The 18,230-nt window shown below is 37.4% G+C and overlaps 1 protein-coding gene across 1 annotated transcript; it reads left to right on the forward strand.

Moving 5' to 3' along the window:
- Positions 1–9,692: 9,692 nt before the first annotated feature.
- Positions 9,693–17,513, forward strand: KEG (protein kinase KEG). Its single transcript, XM_078964564.1, has 16 exons — positions 9,693–10,621; positions 11,110–11,472; positions 11,569–11,799; positions 12,350–12,478; positions 12,556–12,892; positions 13,013–13,170; positions 13,269–13,426; positions 13,527–13,648; positions 13,781–13,915; positions 14,038–14,162; positions 14,325–14,429; positions 14,515–14,748; positions 14,861–15,194; positions 15,284–15,472; positions 15,575–15,880; positions 15,955–17,513. The coding sequence occupies exons 1-16, from the start codon at positions 9,915–9,917 to the stop codon at positions 17,197–17,199; spliced, it is 4,878 nt and encodes a 1,625-aa protein (XP_078820690.1). The 5' UTR covers positions 9,693–9,914; the 3' UTR covers positions 17,200–17,513.
- Positions 17,514–18,230: the final 717 nt, after the last annotated feature.

Consider the following 18,230-nt stretch of genomic DNA (forward strand, 5'->3'; position numbering starts at 1 on the left):
ACATCATAACATACTAGCACATAAACATATCAGGTAGTAGCAAGCCTAGATGAATATCACATAGACAGTCATTTAACATACAATTCCTATTGGTGGGCTAGCATTGTGGATATAGACCCACCGCTACTATGTCACACCCCCAAACCGAAACGACGGAAACATTCGGGGGCGGAGGACGTCATGCTTAGTATCATAACCATAGTGAAGAAAGTAAACACAACCATCATAAATATAATTTAAAAGGTTACATCGTTGCAAAAACACATGTTTCCAAATAAATTACATATGATGTGTAACACCTGTGTTTCTGGGCTTGCCATTTTTAGCAATGTAATAGTCTAGGTTAATCTTTGTAACCCGTTTTGAAATAATATAAGTGTATTATTTGAGTATTATGTGTTTTGTAATTAATTGCTTAATTATGTGGTTTGATTAAGTAAGAATAAAAATAAGCGTCAAAATTTAAGTGTAAAATAAAGTTGATATCTGTAGATAATGTTGCAGTAGTTGAAACAAGGTTTCCGAAGATATAAAGAATGCCGAAATCCGAGTTATAACGAAGAAGTTATGACCTGTCGAAGTTTTGCGTCAGAACCGGTACCGCTGAATAACGTAAAAAGTGAAATGTACGTTAAAGCGATATTTAGCCTTAGTGATCTAAACGAGAATCGAAGATCTCATTGTTAGTATCAAAGCGATAAAAAGTTAGGCAAGAACGGACGTCAAACGAAGAAGTTATTAAATGTAAACAATTGGGATGTATATTAAATTGACGACTTCTAATTAACGGAACTTTTACACAGTGGAAAATTCCGTTAACGGTAACGGGGAAATGTAACGGGACAACTTGGGTTGTCACAAAATACTCCCGGAGGTGTACCCGAATCCCTCAAACCAAGACTCTGATACCAACTTGTAACACCGTAAATTTCCAAAACAATTTTTTGCATTTATAAAAACATAATTCATTTGTAAATCATAAAAACATCATTGTTTGAAACTCAATTTATAACATATAACAATCCCAAGATCTTTTAGCATAAAATCTCGTGTGTGTACTGATCAAGCCGGCGCCTTCCCACGATCCTCACTAGTACCTGAAACACATAACACAAAACACTGTAAGCACAAAACTTAGTGAGTTTTCCAAAATACCACATATAACACATTAGCCACTCGAGGCTATAACTCTGTGGGTTCGTGCACCCAAAACTCTGTGAACCCTCGGGTTCTAACTCTGCAAGCATGCACAGTATAAATCACATAGAAGAATGCAGTGCAACAAACAATATATAAAACACTGTATCACATAACTCTATTTACCTACTCAAGGTAAAGTATAGTGAGAAGACTCACCTCGCATATCTCGGTAACTCGTAAATCCCTGAAATCACTAGTGCTCGATCTCCCGAGCTATAGTCCTCCTATAACACGATACATCTCTAATTAACACTTTCCCAACTAAAGTTGACTAACCATATCAAGTCAACACGGGTCAACTTTGGTCAATGGTCAAAGGTCAAACCCAATTCCTCTGAGTCCCTTCCGACTCACCGAGTCACTCACCCAACTCGGTTACTCAACCCCTGGTTCGGAATCCATGAACAACCCGCACTAACTCGTCGAGTCTGCCAATGGACTCGGCGAGTGCATTCCATGCACAACCCCAAACGACCTTATGAGGTCAGATCTGTTCCACTAACTCATAGATCCAGTCCTTCCAAGCTTATTTATCACGTAAAGTTCATGTCTTGGCGCTCATATCACACCTAATGACTCATAAATGGTGTTTTGACCTCAAGCACAAAGATCGCAAACCAAAACCTCCATGGATTCCTAAAAAGCTTGGACAAAGGGACACTCTGGACCCCAAGGATCCAGATCCAGAACCTAACTCGCTTAAGGGACCAAATGAGCACTAGATCTAGCCATAAAAGGGATCAATAAACCCTAAATCAACATGAACATCACCTCAACAGAAAACGGTTCAAAAATGGTACCTCAAACTTGATGTTCTGGACCTCAGATCTTCAGGAAATTATCCTTCTTGCTTCCTCTTGGTTGTAGCTTCCTTTACCTTGCTAGACAACACCACCAAGGTTAATAATGGCTCCTTCTCTCACTCCAAACACTCAAGCTCACTAGGGTTTCTCTCTGGGGACTGGTGAGCACAAATGACGGCCATAAGGCCATTTAAATAGGCCCCAAACCCGAGAAATTAGGGTTTCATTAAACAGCGCGGACTCGCCAAGTCCACCAATGCGACTTGTCGAGTCTGGTCATTAATCCGGATGAGAAATCGCGTCTCTAATCGGCGAGTCTACGCACCAACTCGCCGAGTCCTTCCACAAAACTCAAAATAAAATGAATAAATATAATACCTGAAATCCCGGATGTTACAGTGACTAACAATTGAATAATCATCACAATGAATATACATGAAACATAACACATTTATCACCAACATTACATAATACAACCAACATTGTTTACATCAAGTACATTGTTAAGTTACATAAGTTCGAATTGTTAAAAATACGACAAGTCGTATTACATAAACAAAACCAGACTTGCATTTCTTTCATCTTAATGATTACCAGATAATACAAGATATTTTGAAAATATCAACATATATAATGTTGGTGAGTTCATATGTATGGTTGAATGAAAGTCTTTGTATCTTTCGTAAAAACCCTGAAAATTTGATATTTTCTGTATAATGTCTGAAAATGATGTGAAAATCAAGTATAAATGCATGTGTAAATTTTATAGTTGTAGCTTATACGAGTATTGTTTAAATTCATTGTATCGTGAATAAATGGTAAATGTATAAAAATATTTTTCCCAGAAAATCTGATATTTTCTGTCTTAATGTCTAGGTTCTTGTATCGTTGATTTAATGTTTTCGTGTTGACACAATTAAAGAATTAATATTCTATGTGTTTAAGTGGTGTTGAATCCCTACATGTGTCGTTATAACCATGCATGATAATGACTAGATCGCCCGTCTTGGTATTTTTCCAAATGTCGGTGTTGCTAGGGATGTTGTCGCCCTAGACTGGCCTAGTCTAGCTGTAGCGAGCAACTAAGGTGTGGGGGGTCACCCCGTATAGATCTATACACAAATTCTCGTTTTCCATCCAGGAAACTTTAATTATAACTACAGGCTACGATTGTACACTCAGAGGTGTCAACCGACAAGTCTCACTAGATTCTCAACCTTTCCCATTTGATAAGATTTTCCCCATGTTTAATGTTTTACGCGTAAGTTATAATTTTTTCCATTCCAAAGCTAAGTATACAAATTCATAAACTATGTAGAGGTATATTTAAGATCTACAAAGTATGTGAATTTTCATTCTAAGCCCAATTAACATGTAAATGGGCCACAAAGGTCCAATAACATAATAAAAGGGTAAGTTAGGCCCAATAGGCATGAAAATGGGACACAAAGGCCCAATAAGCACGTAACCCATAATTTAGGCCCAAATTAACATGTAAGTGGGTTGTAACGCTCACTAAACATATCATGGAAAACATTGGACTCAATATACACTTAATTGGGCCCTTAGGGCCCAATGACCAAGATCGTGAATATTAGGTCCAATAAATAGTTATTGACGTGTTTCGTTCGTTTGTTTCACCCCGTTGGTTGTTTTTAACTCTAGGTTTACTAGATTGATAATAAAAATATCATTTCTTTGTAAAAACGATATTTTTGTCCAATAACCTTTCAATGCTTAATTAAGGCCCTAAGTTTGTAAAAAATGACTTTAGTCCATGAATTGTAAAAATTTGCAATTTTGTCTCAAATGACTAAAAATTTACAGTTTTAGCCCAAAAATGTATATTTTCACTTTTAAAACCTTGTTTTACAGAAAAGTGCATTTTAAACCCTTTGTTTGTAAAAATTTACACTTTCGGCCCAATTTTGGAAAAATTTAAATTTTTGGTCCAACTTGAAAATAAATGTTATTTTTACCCTTAAATTTGGTTTATCTTCATTTATGATCCCAAACTTTGGCTAAATATCATTTCTAACCCAAAACTTCATTTTTTTCGCAATTTGAGCCCCAAAAACCGTGAGGCCCAAATGTTGTCCATTAAGCTTAAATTTTCATTTTTGACCCTTTTTAAAGTATGTTTAACATAAAAATACTTATATATACATGTAGGATCTTTTTGTCCCATATGAAAACTTAAATGACACTTTTTACCCTTATCTTTTGTTTTCTTGACAATTTTGACCTTTAACAAGGTTTTTGTTGAAATGTTTTGTATTTTAGACATGTAATCACTTATGGCTTGATAATTTCATGTATATAATGTCATAGTTCATAGATATTTGTTTAATATTACTTAAAATTTCGAGATCTACACAGATCTAACATATTTTTACCAAATAAGTTAAGAAATCACACAAACACATGCATATAACACATAAATCTACATATTTTTCTTGTATTCTCCCCCAAAAATCATATGAAAACCGAAAACAAGGGGGTATGAACTCACCTTTGCTTTGATGTTTTGGTTTTGAAGAAGAAGTGGGAAGAGATGAAGTGATTTTCGGCCCTAACAACTCCCTTGAGTAGATCTTGAACTTAAGAAGATTTCTAGGAGTATGATTACCAAAAACTTTGCTTAAAAGAGTGATCTAACAAGAGAATGGAGTTAAGACTTTGATGTGTAAGGACTTACCAAGAAGTGATGACTATCTTGTGAAAATCCTCTTGAGACACAAGTAAAATTTTGAGAATTTTTGGAGGAAGAGATGAATGACCCTTGAGAGAATTGGAGATAACTTGGTGTAATGTGTGTGTGTTTGTGGCTCTCGGTCAAGGGTAGAAGAGGAGAGGGGAGAAAAAGGTAGTGAGGTGACTTGCATGGGAACATGAAAGATCATACCTTGATACATAGTGAGTATTATGGAGGTGGCACTCCAAGTCAACTCCCCCCCCCCTTTCCATTTCATTTTTCATTTTTTTATGATGGGCCGAGGATTCTTGGGCTAGGAGAAAGGGTGGAGTAGTTTAGGCCTTAACTTGCCTTTACTCAAAATTATGAGGCCCAAAGATTACTTTTTGACCCATTGGGCCCTCATAGATGTCCACAACCCAATAAGTCTAATTAAATAGGTTTAGGGTCCATTAAGGGTAATTAATTCACTAATGGCCCAATAAGGCCCCTTAAGGGTAAACTAATATATTTTGGACCCAAATGGCCCAAATTTTTAAGTTTTATGGAAGTGGGTCCAATTAAAATCAAATCAGGGCTTATAAGTCCAATGAAGTTGAATTGGATGCTTATTGGTCCATTAGGCCCAATAAGGAACTCCTAGTCCAATATTGACTTAAACTGAGATTTTTAGGGTTTTTAGTCTATTTTTTTTTAACATAAGTGATGAATTTAATGATCTTTGAGTGAGATTCACTTAGAGTGGATGTTTTACAATAGCTAAATGGTTACATAAGAATAGAATTTCCTAGCTAAAATGCTAGTTGTGACAAGTGGTTTTAGCCCTAGCCGATTACACTGGGCGTAATGGCTCGATGCAGGATCGCGGAGGCACCCACTTACGTTGGGCGTACGTGGGAGTATGTGGGGTGTATGCTAAGCAGGTACAAATCCTAATTTTTAGGGTTTGTGACATATTTAAACGACTTATGTTGCTTTGGTGGTATATTTTGGTCAGCCTCTGCTCCCATAAACCTTAATAACAAAACCCTAAGTTCCTTTTTGTGATTTTTTGATATTGGAAGTGAGTTTTGAGGTAGTTTATGGTGATTTGAAGGAAGAAGAACACTTAGAGGTTGCTTTATAATGGCTTGAGCTTGTATATCCATAATCATTATCATATTTGCAAGCTTGTTCTCTACTTGATTTCATATGCTAGGTCTAGTTTAGGGCCTTGTTTACATATTTTTGGGTCCTTTAAGCTTTATTTGGGAGTATGGGCTACTCCAGTAGCTTGGGATGATAAATTTAGGCTTTTCTAAGGTCCCTTATTCATAAAAATGATAACTTGATGGGTTTTATGAAACCATGCAAGGTTGATGTTTCTTTTAATGGAGTTAATATGCTAAAATTAAACCGTGGGGTGTTTTTAGCTATAAAAAGGCTTAAAGTCTTCGACTTTATGGTTTAGGACCTTGATATGATGTTATTTTGTGGATTGGATGATAAGTTCTGAAGTGATTAAGTCTTTTGACCAAGGGTTGAGATCAGGCCAGTACACGGGGCGTACTCATAGGTACGCTGAGCGTACTGGGGTGGGAGCTTGTTTCCGGATCAACACATATGCAGGGTGTACGAGCTTGGTACGCCAAGCGTATGCTTGTCTGTGGGACGAATGAATTGTAGGTTTGGGTTTATGGGCTATGTGTTGTTTGGTCTTGGCCCCCCTTAACTCCTATGGATAATTTCTAGACTTTATGATATTGTTGGATATTGGGCCTTCTTCGATTGGGCTATATTGGACTTTGGGTTTCATTTAGGCGTTTGGGCTTTTGGAACAATTTGGTTAGGCCTTAGTTTGGGCCAAGTATGAAAAAGGGTAAAATGGTCTTTTATATTGGATGTTGGACAAGTGATCTAGATTATTGATTTTGGATTAAGACCCGATTATTAAGTGAATATTATTTGATGATGTTAGCATAGGGATTTTCCGGATCAACAGATCGAGATTTTATCTGAGAGATTCATCAGATTGAGGTGAGTTTACTCACTATGTTTAGCGGGTCGAAGGCACCAATGTCAACCCATGGTTTGTTATGTTTGGGATGCTAGTTGTATGCGTCACTCTTGCATGTGATATGTGTTTATATGTTTATCGGATGGGGCTCGATGACTATCTTGTATGCTATTTATCTTTATGATTATTGCATGTGTTGTATGATTATATGTTTATATATATTTTGGGCGGGGCCCGATGCCAAGCGGTGCCTGATGACTGATAGATTTGTTTACCGAGTGGGGCCCAATGTTGGGTGGGGCCCATTATATGATTGAATGTATGGTATGTGGTATTTCGGGGAACCCACTAAGCTTTGTGCTTACGGTTTAAGTTTTATGTTTCAGGTACTTCAGATGATCGTGGGAAAGCAAAGGTGTGATCGTGCACATTATTCTAGTTTTTATGATGTGGAATTTGGGATACTCTGATTTGTGATTATTATTTTTGGGAACAATGTTTTGTAAACAATTATGGTTTTTGTTTGGGTTTTAAAAATGAAAATTTTACCTTGATTTTTTAGGATGTTACAATAAGAGACTTGATTTGGAATGATGCTCCTTCTTCATCCATGAAGCCTAAAGCCTACCACCACATTACTTAACCAATAATCTTTTATTGTCATTCTTTTCATAAAACAATTGATAGCCATTTGCTACAACATAATTACAAAGCATGTATTTCTATTGTTTAGGATTGGTAAATCTCATACCTAGAATGTGCAACTGCTTCTTCCAAGGTACATCTTCATTGAACCTTGTTTTAACACTAACAACTAGGACATTATCATCTTCATCATATTTTGGGACATCATCATATGTGGCAGCTTCATTATCATTTTCCTGACTTACTCTTTCATAGGTTACTCCTTCCATATTGTTCTTCAATGGACTCATGAAGTCAGTTAGGTTAATACAATCATCCATTTCCATTGACATGTTTGATACATCTGAATAGTTGTCCTCCTTATAACTACTAATTTTACCAGACAATACTTGTATATTAGTACCAAACTGGTTCATGTATATGGGCAGTTGGTGTCCATAACAATAAGCAATGTAAACTCTTGATATTCAATTTCATTAGAAATCAATCTTAAACTTTGTGGGAATTCTATATTTGGCATACACACTGTTGTAAAAATCCCAACTAGGTCCCGATTAGTCTCCGATTAATCCCTAAACGCTACCCGACCGATTAGAGGGCGCCTAGCGATTAATCCATGCCTAAAAAATGAGTGAAGTATTAGAAAATGATGAAATTTTAACACTTTGAAGAAGTCATATCTCATTAGAAACCATTTGAAGATTGATTAGTGTTTTACTAATCACATTAACCTATTTTATTATAATATTAGTGATATTTATGAACTTTTGTTATGATATTATTCATATTTAATTTTAAAAAATTCAACAAATTAGCAATTAATGGTCTCCGATTAATCCCCGCCTAGCCGATTAATCCCTTAACTCCGGTTCACCGACTAGCTAACGTCGAACGTTTTTTACAACATTGGGCATACAATATTAAACCTTCTCACACATCTCTTGTGTAAATCATTAAGAAAAACAACAAATTCTTTTTACATTCATACAAGCAAAATCGATATTCTCGGAGAGGAGTAGCAAAATGGTTTGTTAATGAACACACATTGGAAATGAATATCGATCTTGACGAATGTTGCCATGGAAAAGGTCCTTGAATGGGAACAAATTTAATTATTTTTATTCTTTTATTATTATTTTTTTGGTTAAGTTGAAAGAAAGAAACAAACGAGTGTGTAATTTAAATCCCTTTGAAAATAATGGAGAGTACACATGGCCATTTCATTCAATGACACAACTCTGCAATTTGATTACATAACATTCATTTTAGCATGTGACCTACATATTAACGGGTTACTCGATCATTTCTTCAATTATGATGTTCTAAACCATTGAAAATATACTTTATTCCCTTAAAGTACAAAAAATAAGAATAACTAAGTGACATTTTAAAACAAACGGGAAACTTGGTTGGATTAAAATTACATTTTCCCTTGGTTTAATTTGATTTCATTGTACATGCAAACTGCATATAGCCAAAACTATCATGAGTCGAGATTATATATTTTCCAATATCTTGCAACAATTATAGTGTAATTACATTTTGCAAAGCAAATGTAACAACCATTAGTAACAACATAGTTTGTTAGACATAATTTGAGTTGTATTGAAGACTCATACATGTCTCTAACATGCGTTTTAATCTTATTACATTACGATATCATCATGAACTATGTGCTGAACACCCACATCAAGTTCATTTTGATGATCATTACCCCTTCATAATGCACATTTGCTTCAACTATAACTTCATAATCCATATTACATGTTGATATCCTTTAGTTGGTATATGCACATTGTAAATAAACCCTTGTACTTAGCAATGGTCGATTCGGACCCCACATATACATTCCATGAAGATCTAACTCCACATCCCATGTAAATCTAACTCCATATTGTTTAAGTCATCACAAACATTGAACTCATAATAAGATGACTCTGTCATGTAATTATTAAGTAAACCAACACCTATAAAAAAATACGATCATTACTTTCGCTAATGATTTACAATAAAGCAAATGTTCAACAGAGAAGCTTACAAGTGCTTTAGCAATGGCAAATTAGAGCTCAATTTGCCATATGATTCAACATCTTCAAACAATTTCTTTCAAACAAATTCAAAAGTGAAAGTTTAATCGGACAAGATAAGCTTTTTTTTTGGAATGATGATATTTCTTTACCCTAGATCATGTCTAACACATTAGTGCAAAAACTTCAAATAAAATCCCAACTTACGATACCTAATTTTTTTTCCAAAAAAATGGAATAACTATAAATTAGACATTATTGTATTTTGCATCTAGAACTTGTACTTTTTGTATCTTATACTAGAAACCGGTTTCACACTTTCACTTCATCGTATGCTAAACCAGAAGAAAAACATCAACTTAAAATAAAATTAAACCCCCAAAAAAACCTTCTTGTGTGCTCTCCAGCTATTCTTTCCAAATCCATCGATCACTTCTGTTCAATGGATCTACCATTTCTGATTCAATCAATTTGAGATCTTGAATCAGGTGGTGGGTTCAATTCAATCAGTCAACTTGAACTGTTGAGGAGTTGAAAGATTCAAGGGTATGAAGATACCTTGTTGCACGGTTTGTCAGACAAGGTACAACGAAGAAGATAGGTGTCCGTTGTTGCTTGAGTGCGGCCATGGATTCTGTAAAGAGTGTTTGTCCCGTATGTTTTCATCAGCACCATCAGACACTACTCTTCCGTGTCCACGATGTCGCCAAGTCTCCGTTGTCGGTAACTCCGTCCACGCGCTACGGAAGAACTACGCTATTTTGGGGTTAATCTCTTCTGCTTCCAATAGCGATTTTACCGACGAGGATGATGACGATGAGGATGATGGGTTGGTGGTGGTGGTGGATAGAGACCGGCGCAGCTGTGGGTCCAACGCTTCCAGTTCTAATGGCTTAATCGAACTTGGTTCACACCAGGATTTGAGGATGGTGAGGCGAATTGGGGACGGGCCAGGGCGGAAGGGGAGCGGAGTTGAAATGTGGTCGGCGGTGTTGTCTGGGAAATCAGGGAGGTGTCGTCACCGTGTGGCGGTGAAGAAACTTGTGGTGATTGGGGAAGATACTGATTTAGTTTGGGTACAGAATGAGCTTGATGATTTGAGGCGAAAGTCGATGTGGTGTAGAAATGTTTGCAAGTTTCATGGGGCAACGAAGGTGGATGAGTGTCTTGCTCTGATCATGGATAAATGCAATGGTTCTGTTGAGACAGAGATGCAAAGAAACGAAGGGAGACTCACTCTTGAGCAAATCCTGAGGTTTGATTCTGTGTAAATTGTATTTAAGCAATTCAAACAGTTTCTCTTTGTGATTTACTTGTTTCTTGTTAGATATGTTTGATTTGATTCACAGCATATTAAGTAAGCTCTATGTTAAAAAAAATCACCTTTCGCCCATAGAATTTCAAAACCTATAACACCCTAGTATTTGGGGACAATAGACATGAGTCACATGACATAAACCATTAGAAGGAAGTTTCCTGTTGCAAAGCATGAATCCTCATTAGGGTTACAACTCCTATAATGTTAAAATTGATGAATAGAATGTAAGGGTAAAGTGGTTATTTAGTCTCATTCAGATAGTTTATTCAGTCCTTATGTATACAACACTTTATCCAGACAAACATTATTACCCATTCAACCACTTTGCCCTAACATATCTAAGATTCCATTTCTAGTATATTCCAAATCTAGTAATTATTATTATTATTATCTAATATATCTTCTTTCCTTTTTCTTTTTAATAGATATGGAGCAGATATTGCTCGTGGGGTGGCTGAACTCCATGCAGCAGGTGTGGTTTGTATGAACCTTAAACCATCAAATCTTCTTTTAGATGAAGAAGGTCGTGCGGTTGTTTCCGATTATGCCCTTCCCGCCATTTTAAAAAAACCAGCTTGCAGGAAAGCCCGTTTAGAGTGTGATTCATCAAGAACTCATTCATGCATGGATTGCACAATGTTAAGCCCAAACTACACAGCTCCAGAAGCATGGGAGCCTGTTAAAAAATCTTTAAATATTTTTTGGGATGATGCCCTTGGTATATCACCAGAGTCAGATGCATGGAGTTTTGGGTGTACATTAGTAGAAATGTGCACCGGTTCTGTTCCGTATGTATAAATTTTAATACATATTTTTTTATATTTCTTGACTTATACATGTTGTATTGTTACTTAAAATGTAAAAAATTGGTATTTCTTTTGTAGGTGGGCTGGATTAAATGCTGAGGAAATATATCGTGCAGTTGTTAAGGCGAAAAGACAACCTCCACAATATGCAAGTGTAGTAGGTGTTGGAATACCAAGGGATTTGTGGAAAATGATTGGTGATTGTTTACAGTTTAAGGCACCTAAAAGACCGACTTTTAGTGCTATGCTTGCAATATTTCTTAGGCATTTACAAGAAATACCTCGTGGGCCTCCTGCAAGCCCAGATAGGTAAGGGCTTGTTTCTTTTTTACTTAATCTGGACATAATGAGTTAATGGGCTGTTTGATATGCCTCTTATTGGGTCTAACTTGGTCAAATTTAGACTGTTTGATACCACAATTAGAAGCCTCTGATTAATAAGAGGTTGGGTCTGACTCAATCAGATCTTGACTTACACAGACTCAATTAAGTGATTAACAACTATCAAACAAGACAATAAACCTGGCTTATTGTATTAAGACACCAACCCTTTATTACTTATTTGTCCTTTTTTTCCCACCCAACTTCCTTCATGTTAGAATTGATGTATATTATGAAAATTGTGTGTTGGAATGTGAGGGTATAAGGGTCATTGAGTCTCATTCAGACGGTTTATTCGGTCTAGAAAAGAAACGAACTTTATGTATACCATGTTTTATCCATGCATACATCATTACATATTCAGTCACTTTACCCATACATGACTCGATGGGGAAAAAAACAAAAACAACCCCCAAGTCTTGTAAAGTTTTCAAAAAGAAACAACACATCATATTTACAACATTTTCTCAAACTGCAGTGATGTAATTGTATACCCGAAAGCAAATGGGACGATGCCACCTGTCTCTCCAACCAACTTAGAAGTTGTCCATGATTATCGGACTCTTTTACATACAATGGTTTGTGAAGGGAATGTTTCTGGTGTGAGGTCAGCATCACTTTTCAATTATACATTTATCACATTCTTTCTTTCATTTTGTAATTCCTTATATTTTTGGAATACAGTGAGTTGCTATCAAAGGCTTCATCAAAAAACGATGGCAACACGTTTCGTTCTCTTCTAGAAGCTCAAAATGCAGAGGGCCAAACTGCCCTCCACCTGGCATGCAGACGTGGCAGTTCTGAACTTGTTGAGGCTATTTTAAATTATCGAGATGCCAATGTGGATGTACTTGATAAAGATGGGGACCCACCACTTGTGTTTGCTCTTGCAGCGGGGTCCCCAGAATGTGTGCGTGCTCTTCTTAGTAGATATGCTAATGTGAGGTCTAGATTGAGGGATGGATTTGGTCCTTCAATTGCTCATGTTTGTGCATATCATGGTCAACCAGATTGCATGCGTGTAAGTTTTTTGTAATTCTATGCAATAAACAGCAATGTACTTTCATTGGTTTGTTTATATGTAGATTTCTCAAAATGTTTAATGTTCTGATATTTTTTATAAAAAAAAAAAAAACTATAGGAATTGCTAGTGGCTGGAGCTGATCCAAATGCAGTTGATGATGAAGGTGAATCTGTATTGCATAGAGCAGTGACAAAAAAGTACACAGAGTGTGCTCTTGTTATATTGGAAAATGGGGGATGTAAATCCATGGGTATTTCAAACTCAAAGAATCTCACGTAAGTACAAATTTTATATTTTCTTATGTTTCTAGAAGCTAATTTCAATCAATTTTGAGTTATATGGGACTTAATCAGTTAATTGTATGATTCAATAGGCCTCTGCATTTATGTGTGACAACATGGAATGTAGCTGTTGTTAAAAGATGGATTGAAGTTGCATCATCTGAAGAAATTGCAGAAGCCATTGATGTACCTAGTCCTGTGGGGACCGCATTGAGTATGGCAGCTGCTTTGAAGAAAGACCATGAAGCTAGTAAGTTTTAAAAAAAATCTCGTATTCATGATTCATCTTAATCACTTTTTTATTGCTAATTATTACCCTAAATATATATATTTGTTTGATTTTGTTGCAGATGGTAGAGAACTTGTGCAGATTCTTCTTGCTGCTGGAGCTGATGCTACTGCTCAAGACACTCAACATGGACGTACAGCTCTGCATACTGCTGCTATGACTAATGATGTGGAGTTAGTTAAAGTAAGTTTATTTATTTATTTGTTTATTTATTCTTCCATCATTTTGCTCAAGTGTGGTGACATTTTCACTACAGAAAGACATGATTGAGTTGAATTGGGTCATTATTCATTAACTGGTGTTTTGTTTGAACAGATTATTCTTGATGCTGGAGTTGATGTGAACATAAGGAATGTGCAAAACACCATTCCTTTACATGTGGCATTGGCAAGAGGATCAAAATCATGTGTTGGAATGCTTCTTTCTGCAGGAGCAAATTGTAATTTGCAGGTTCCTAATCATTTCCCTCTATCAATTCTAAATTAGATATTAGTTTGTTATGAATTATTTTTTATGGCTCTAACAAGGGTGCTGCTTGTTTTCAACTTTTTTTTTTTTTTTTTTCTTTTCAGGATGATGAAGGAAACAATGCTTTTCATATAGCTGCTGATACAGCAAAGATGATACGTGAAAATCTGGAGTGGATCATTGTTATGCTTAAATATCCAGGGGCTGCTGTAGAAGTCAGGAATCACAGGTACTTCCATTGATTTGTTTATTGTTTCATCCTACTTTCATTTCTTTCTATGACACCAATGTACTTTCAAAAATTTACACACTTATAGCAAAATATCATCCAAATATATAATAATTTTCATTTAGCTCTTATATCTATCTATGTATTTGTGATGGATGTCAGTGGTATGACACTACGTGACTTCTTGGAGGCCCTTCCTCGGGAATGGATTTCAGAGGATTTGATGGAGGCACTTGCAAACAAAGGAGTTCATTTATTTCCAACAATGTCAGTATCTTTCTTTCATTTTCTAATATACATCTTTTCTATCTGCATTTCAAAAAAAGACTTGATTTTTTTTTCTTTCAAATAGATACCAAGTAGGGGACTGGGTGAAATTCAAAAGTACAGTAGCCACACCAACATACGGGTGGCAAGGTGCAACACACAAAAGTGTTGGTTTTGTTCAAAGTGTCCCAGATAAAGACAATCTTTTTGTCTCATTCTGTTCTGGTGAAGCCCGTGTACTTGCCAATGAAGTTATGAAAGTCATCCCATTGGACAGAGGCCAACATGTCCAACTCAAACCAGATGTCAGAGAACCAAGGTACGATTACACAGGACAAAAGTTGGAATCTTTTGTCCTACCCAAAAAGTAATTCTTATAGTTAATACATAATTTACAAAAAAAAAAATAAAAAAAATGATAATCTTGACAGATTTGGTTGGCGTGGGCAATCGAGAGAGAGTATTGGAACTGTTCTTTGTGTTGATGATGATGGGATTTTGCGGGTCGGGTTTCCTGGAGCATCCAGAGGATGGAAGGCCGACCCGGCAGAAATGGAGCGGGTTGAGGAATTTAAAGTTGGAGATTGGGTTCGGGTCCGACCCGCTCTTACAACAGCTAAGCATGGGTTAGGGTCGGTTACACCAGGAAGCATTGGTATTGTGTATTGTATTAGACCCGATAATAGTTTGTTGTTGGAACTCAGTTATCTTCCAAATCCATGGCATTGTGAACCCGAAGAAGTTGAACCCGTTGACCCATTCAGGGTATATAATAAAGATACATTTATTTATTGCTGTTATTTCTTGATATATAATTATACTAATTCAACTTATGTTATTATCAATGTCTACAGATTGGTGATCGTGTATGTGTGAAGAGGTCAGTTGCAGAGCCTAGGTATGCTTGGGGTGGTGAAACACATCACAGTGTTGGAAGAATTATTGAGATAGAGAGTGATGGTCTCCTGATAATTGAAATTCCAAATAGGCCCATACCATGGCAAGCTGATCCTTCTGACATGGAAAAAGTCGAGGACTTTAAGGTAAATTAACAAACATCTTTCGGGTATTTTATTTTCTTTAACAATTATGACTTATGAGCGAATTATGTGACATGACATATTTTATCTGACATGACATGGCAGGTTGGAGATTGGGTGAGAGTTAAGGCTTCAGTGTCCTCACCTAAATACGGGTGGGAGGACATAACCAGGAACAGTATCGGCTTAATCCACAGTTTAGAAGAAGATGGTGACATGGGAATCGCCTTTTGCTTCAGAAGCAAACCCTTTTCATGTTCAGTGACAGATGTCGAAAAAGTAGCACCTTTCGAATTAGGTCAAGAAATTCATATAATTTCTTCGGTCAACCAACCACGCCTCGGATGGTCAAACGAAAGCCCCGCCACCGTGGGTAAAATCGTCCGAATCGACATGGATGGAGCTTTAAATGTATGTCAACAACTTAACTCCTTTTTTTGTCTCCATTAACTCATTCACAAACCATTTCCATATCTTTTTTTCAGGCTAAAGTGGCTGGAAGACACGGGTTATGGAAAGTATCTCCCGGAGATGCGGAAGTCCTTTCGGGATTTGAAGTAGGCGATTGGGTTCGATCAAAACCGAGTGTAGGAACTCGACCTAGTTACGATTGGTATAGCATTGGAAAAGAAAGTTTAGCAGTTGTTCATAGTGTACAAGACACGGGTTATCTAGAATTAGCTTGTTGTTTCCGTAAAGGCAAATGGATGACTCACCACACGGACATCGAAAAAGTCCTCGGGTTCAAAATCGGGCAGCATGTGAGATTCCGGGCAGGGCTAGAAGAACCGCGTTGGGGTTGGCGAGGTGCGCAGCCCAACTCCCGCGGCGTTATCATCAACGTGAACGCGGATGGCGAAGTACGCGTCGCGTTTTCCGGGCTGCCCGGATTGTGGAGAGGCGACCCGGCGGATTTGGAAATAGAAAAAACTTTTGAAGTTGGAGAGTGGGTTCAAATGAGTGAAACCGCAAGTGTTTGGAAATCAATCGGGCCGGGTAGTATCGGGATTGTACAAGGGATCGTATACGAATCGGATGAATGGGCCGGGAATATTTCGGTAGGGTTTTGCGGGGAGCAAGACCAATGGGTCGGCCCGTGTACGGATCTCGAACGGGTCGAGAAGCTCACGAACGGGCAACGGGTTCGGGTGAAACCGTCGGTGAAACAACCGCGGTTCGGGTGGTCGGGTCATACGCATTCCAGCATCGGGGTGATTTCTGGTATTGATTCGGATGGGAAGCTAAGGATGTATACCCCCGCGGGTTCAAAGTCATGGATGCTTGACCCGTTTGAAGTGGAAGTGGTTGAAGAAGAGGAGCTCCATATCGGGGACTGGGTCCGGGTCAAACCGTCTGTGACCTCCCCGGTTCACCATTGGGGGGAGGTGACTCATTCCAGCATCGGGGTGGTGCACCGGATGGAGGAGGGTGATGTTTGGGTGGCGTTTTGTTTCTTGGAGCGGTTGTGGTTGTGTAAGGCGGGGGAAGTGGAGAGGATCCGGCGGTTCGTGGTGGGGGACAGGGTGCGGATCAAGAAGGGTTTGGTTAGCCCGCGGTGGGGGTGGGGGATGGAGACGCATGCGAGTAGAGGTCAGGTGGTGGGGGTGGATGCGAATGGGAAGTTAAGGATTAAGTTTCAATGGCGGGAAGGGAAGCCGTGGATTGGTGATCCGGCTGATATCGAACTTGATGATTGTGAAAATGGGTTGCCAGCTGGCCGGATTTTGTAGGTGTCAGGTGGTGGTTTAAAAAAAATATATATATAATATGAGATCGATTTAGAAAATGGGTGGTGATGACGGTGGTAAGGGTATTTAGGTAAATAGTCTCTATATATATATATATATATATATATATATTATATGATGATTGCTGTTTATTTAATTCTACTATACAGAGAGAGGCGTACGTAACATAACTGATAAAACACCATTTGATATTTGTTTTTCTTGTTTGTAGACGTTAGACATGGTGTGGGTTTTTGTTTCATGTATCTATCTTTAACTCATATTATGCCTTCCTTGTTCATATTATTATTCTTATACACTGGCACTCTTGTTTCTTCTTTTTTAATTAAATCGCTGCTTTCTTCTAAATTTTAACGACAGTGGTCTGATAGAGGTCTAAAAAACATCATACAAACTAGAAATCATCTTTTATCTTTCTTCTTTTCAAGGAAACACAAAATATAGGCAAAATTGTAAAAATGATACTTATGCGGTTTTGGTGCAAAAAAGTTTGATGGTGCATTAATGGTCTAATTTTGGATACTTTATGCAGTTTGGTCCTTATGGTTATTTTTGTGTAGTTTTGATTTATGTCCAATCTAAAATGATAAATATGCTATTAAATAATTTTTTTCTTATTATTTTCATTAAAAAATAAAAAGAAAACATCTCTCTCTCTCTCAAACCCACCATTGAACTACCATCTCACCAATCGAAATCCAACACCAACGCGGCCGTCCACTATCTTCACATGTCATCATCATCTTCATCGGATAACACAAACAAGTAATGAAGGATAGATTGATTTCCCCTAAAGCAGAATCTAAGGCTTAGGAATAACAGGTACTCGAAAGTGATGGACTGAAAGTCGAGTTTGGAGGCAACGATGATGGTCGTAGGAAATGTTAACTTGATTGACGGTTCTTTGGTTTAGGATTTGTAAACCCTGGCTTCATCGATGATGCCCCAAAACTTAATCGAAACGTTGTTGAATGATGAAGGAAGGAGTTGGTGACATATTAGATGACGACTTT

Source organism: Lactuca saligna, chromosome 7 (assembly GCF_052625555.1).
Source record: "Lactuca saligna cultivar CGN05327 chromosome 7, ASM5262555v1, whole genome shotgun sequence".
NCBI lineage: Eukaryota > Viridiplantae > Streptophyta > Magnoliopsida > Asterales > Asteraceae > Lactuca > Lactuca saligna.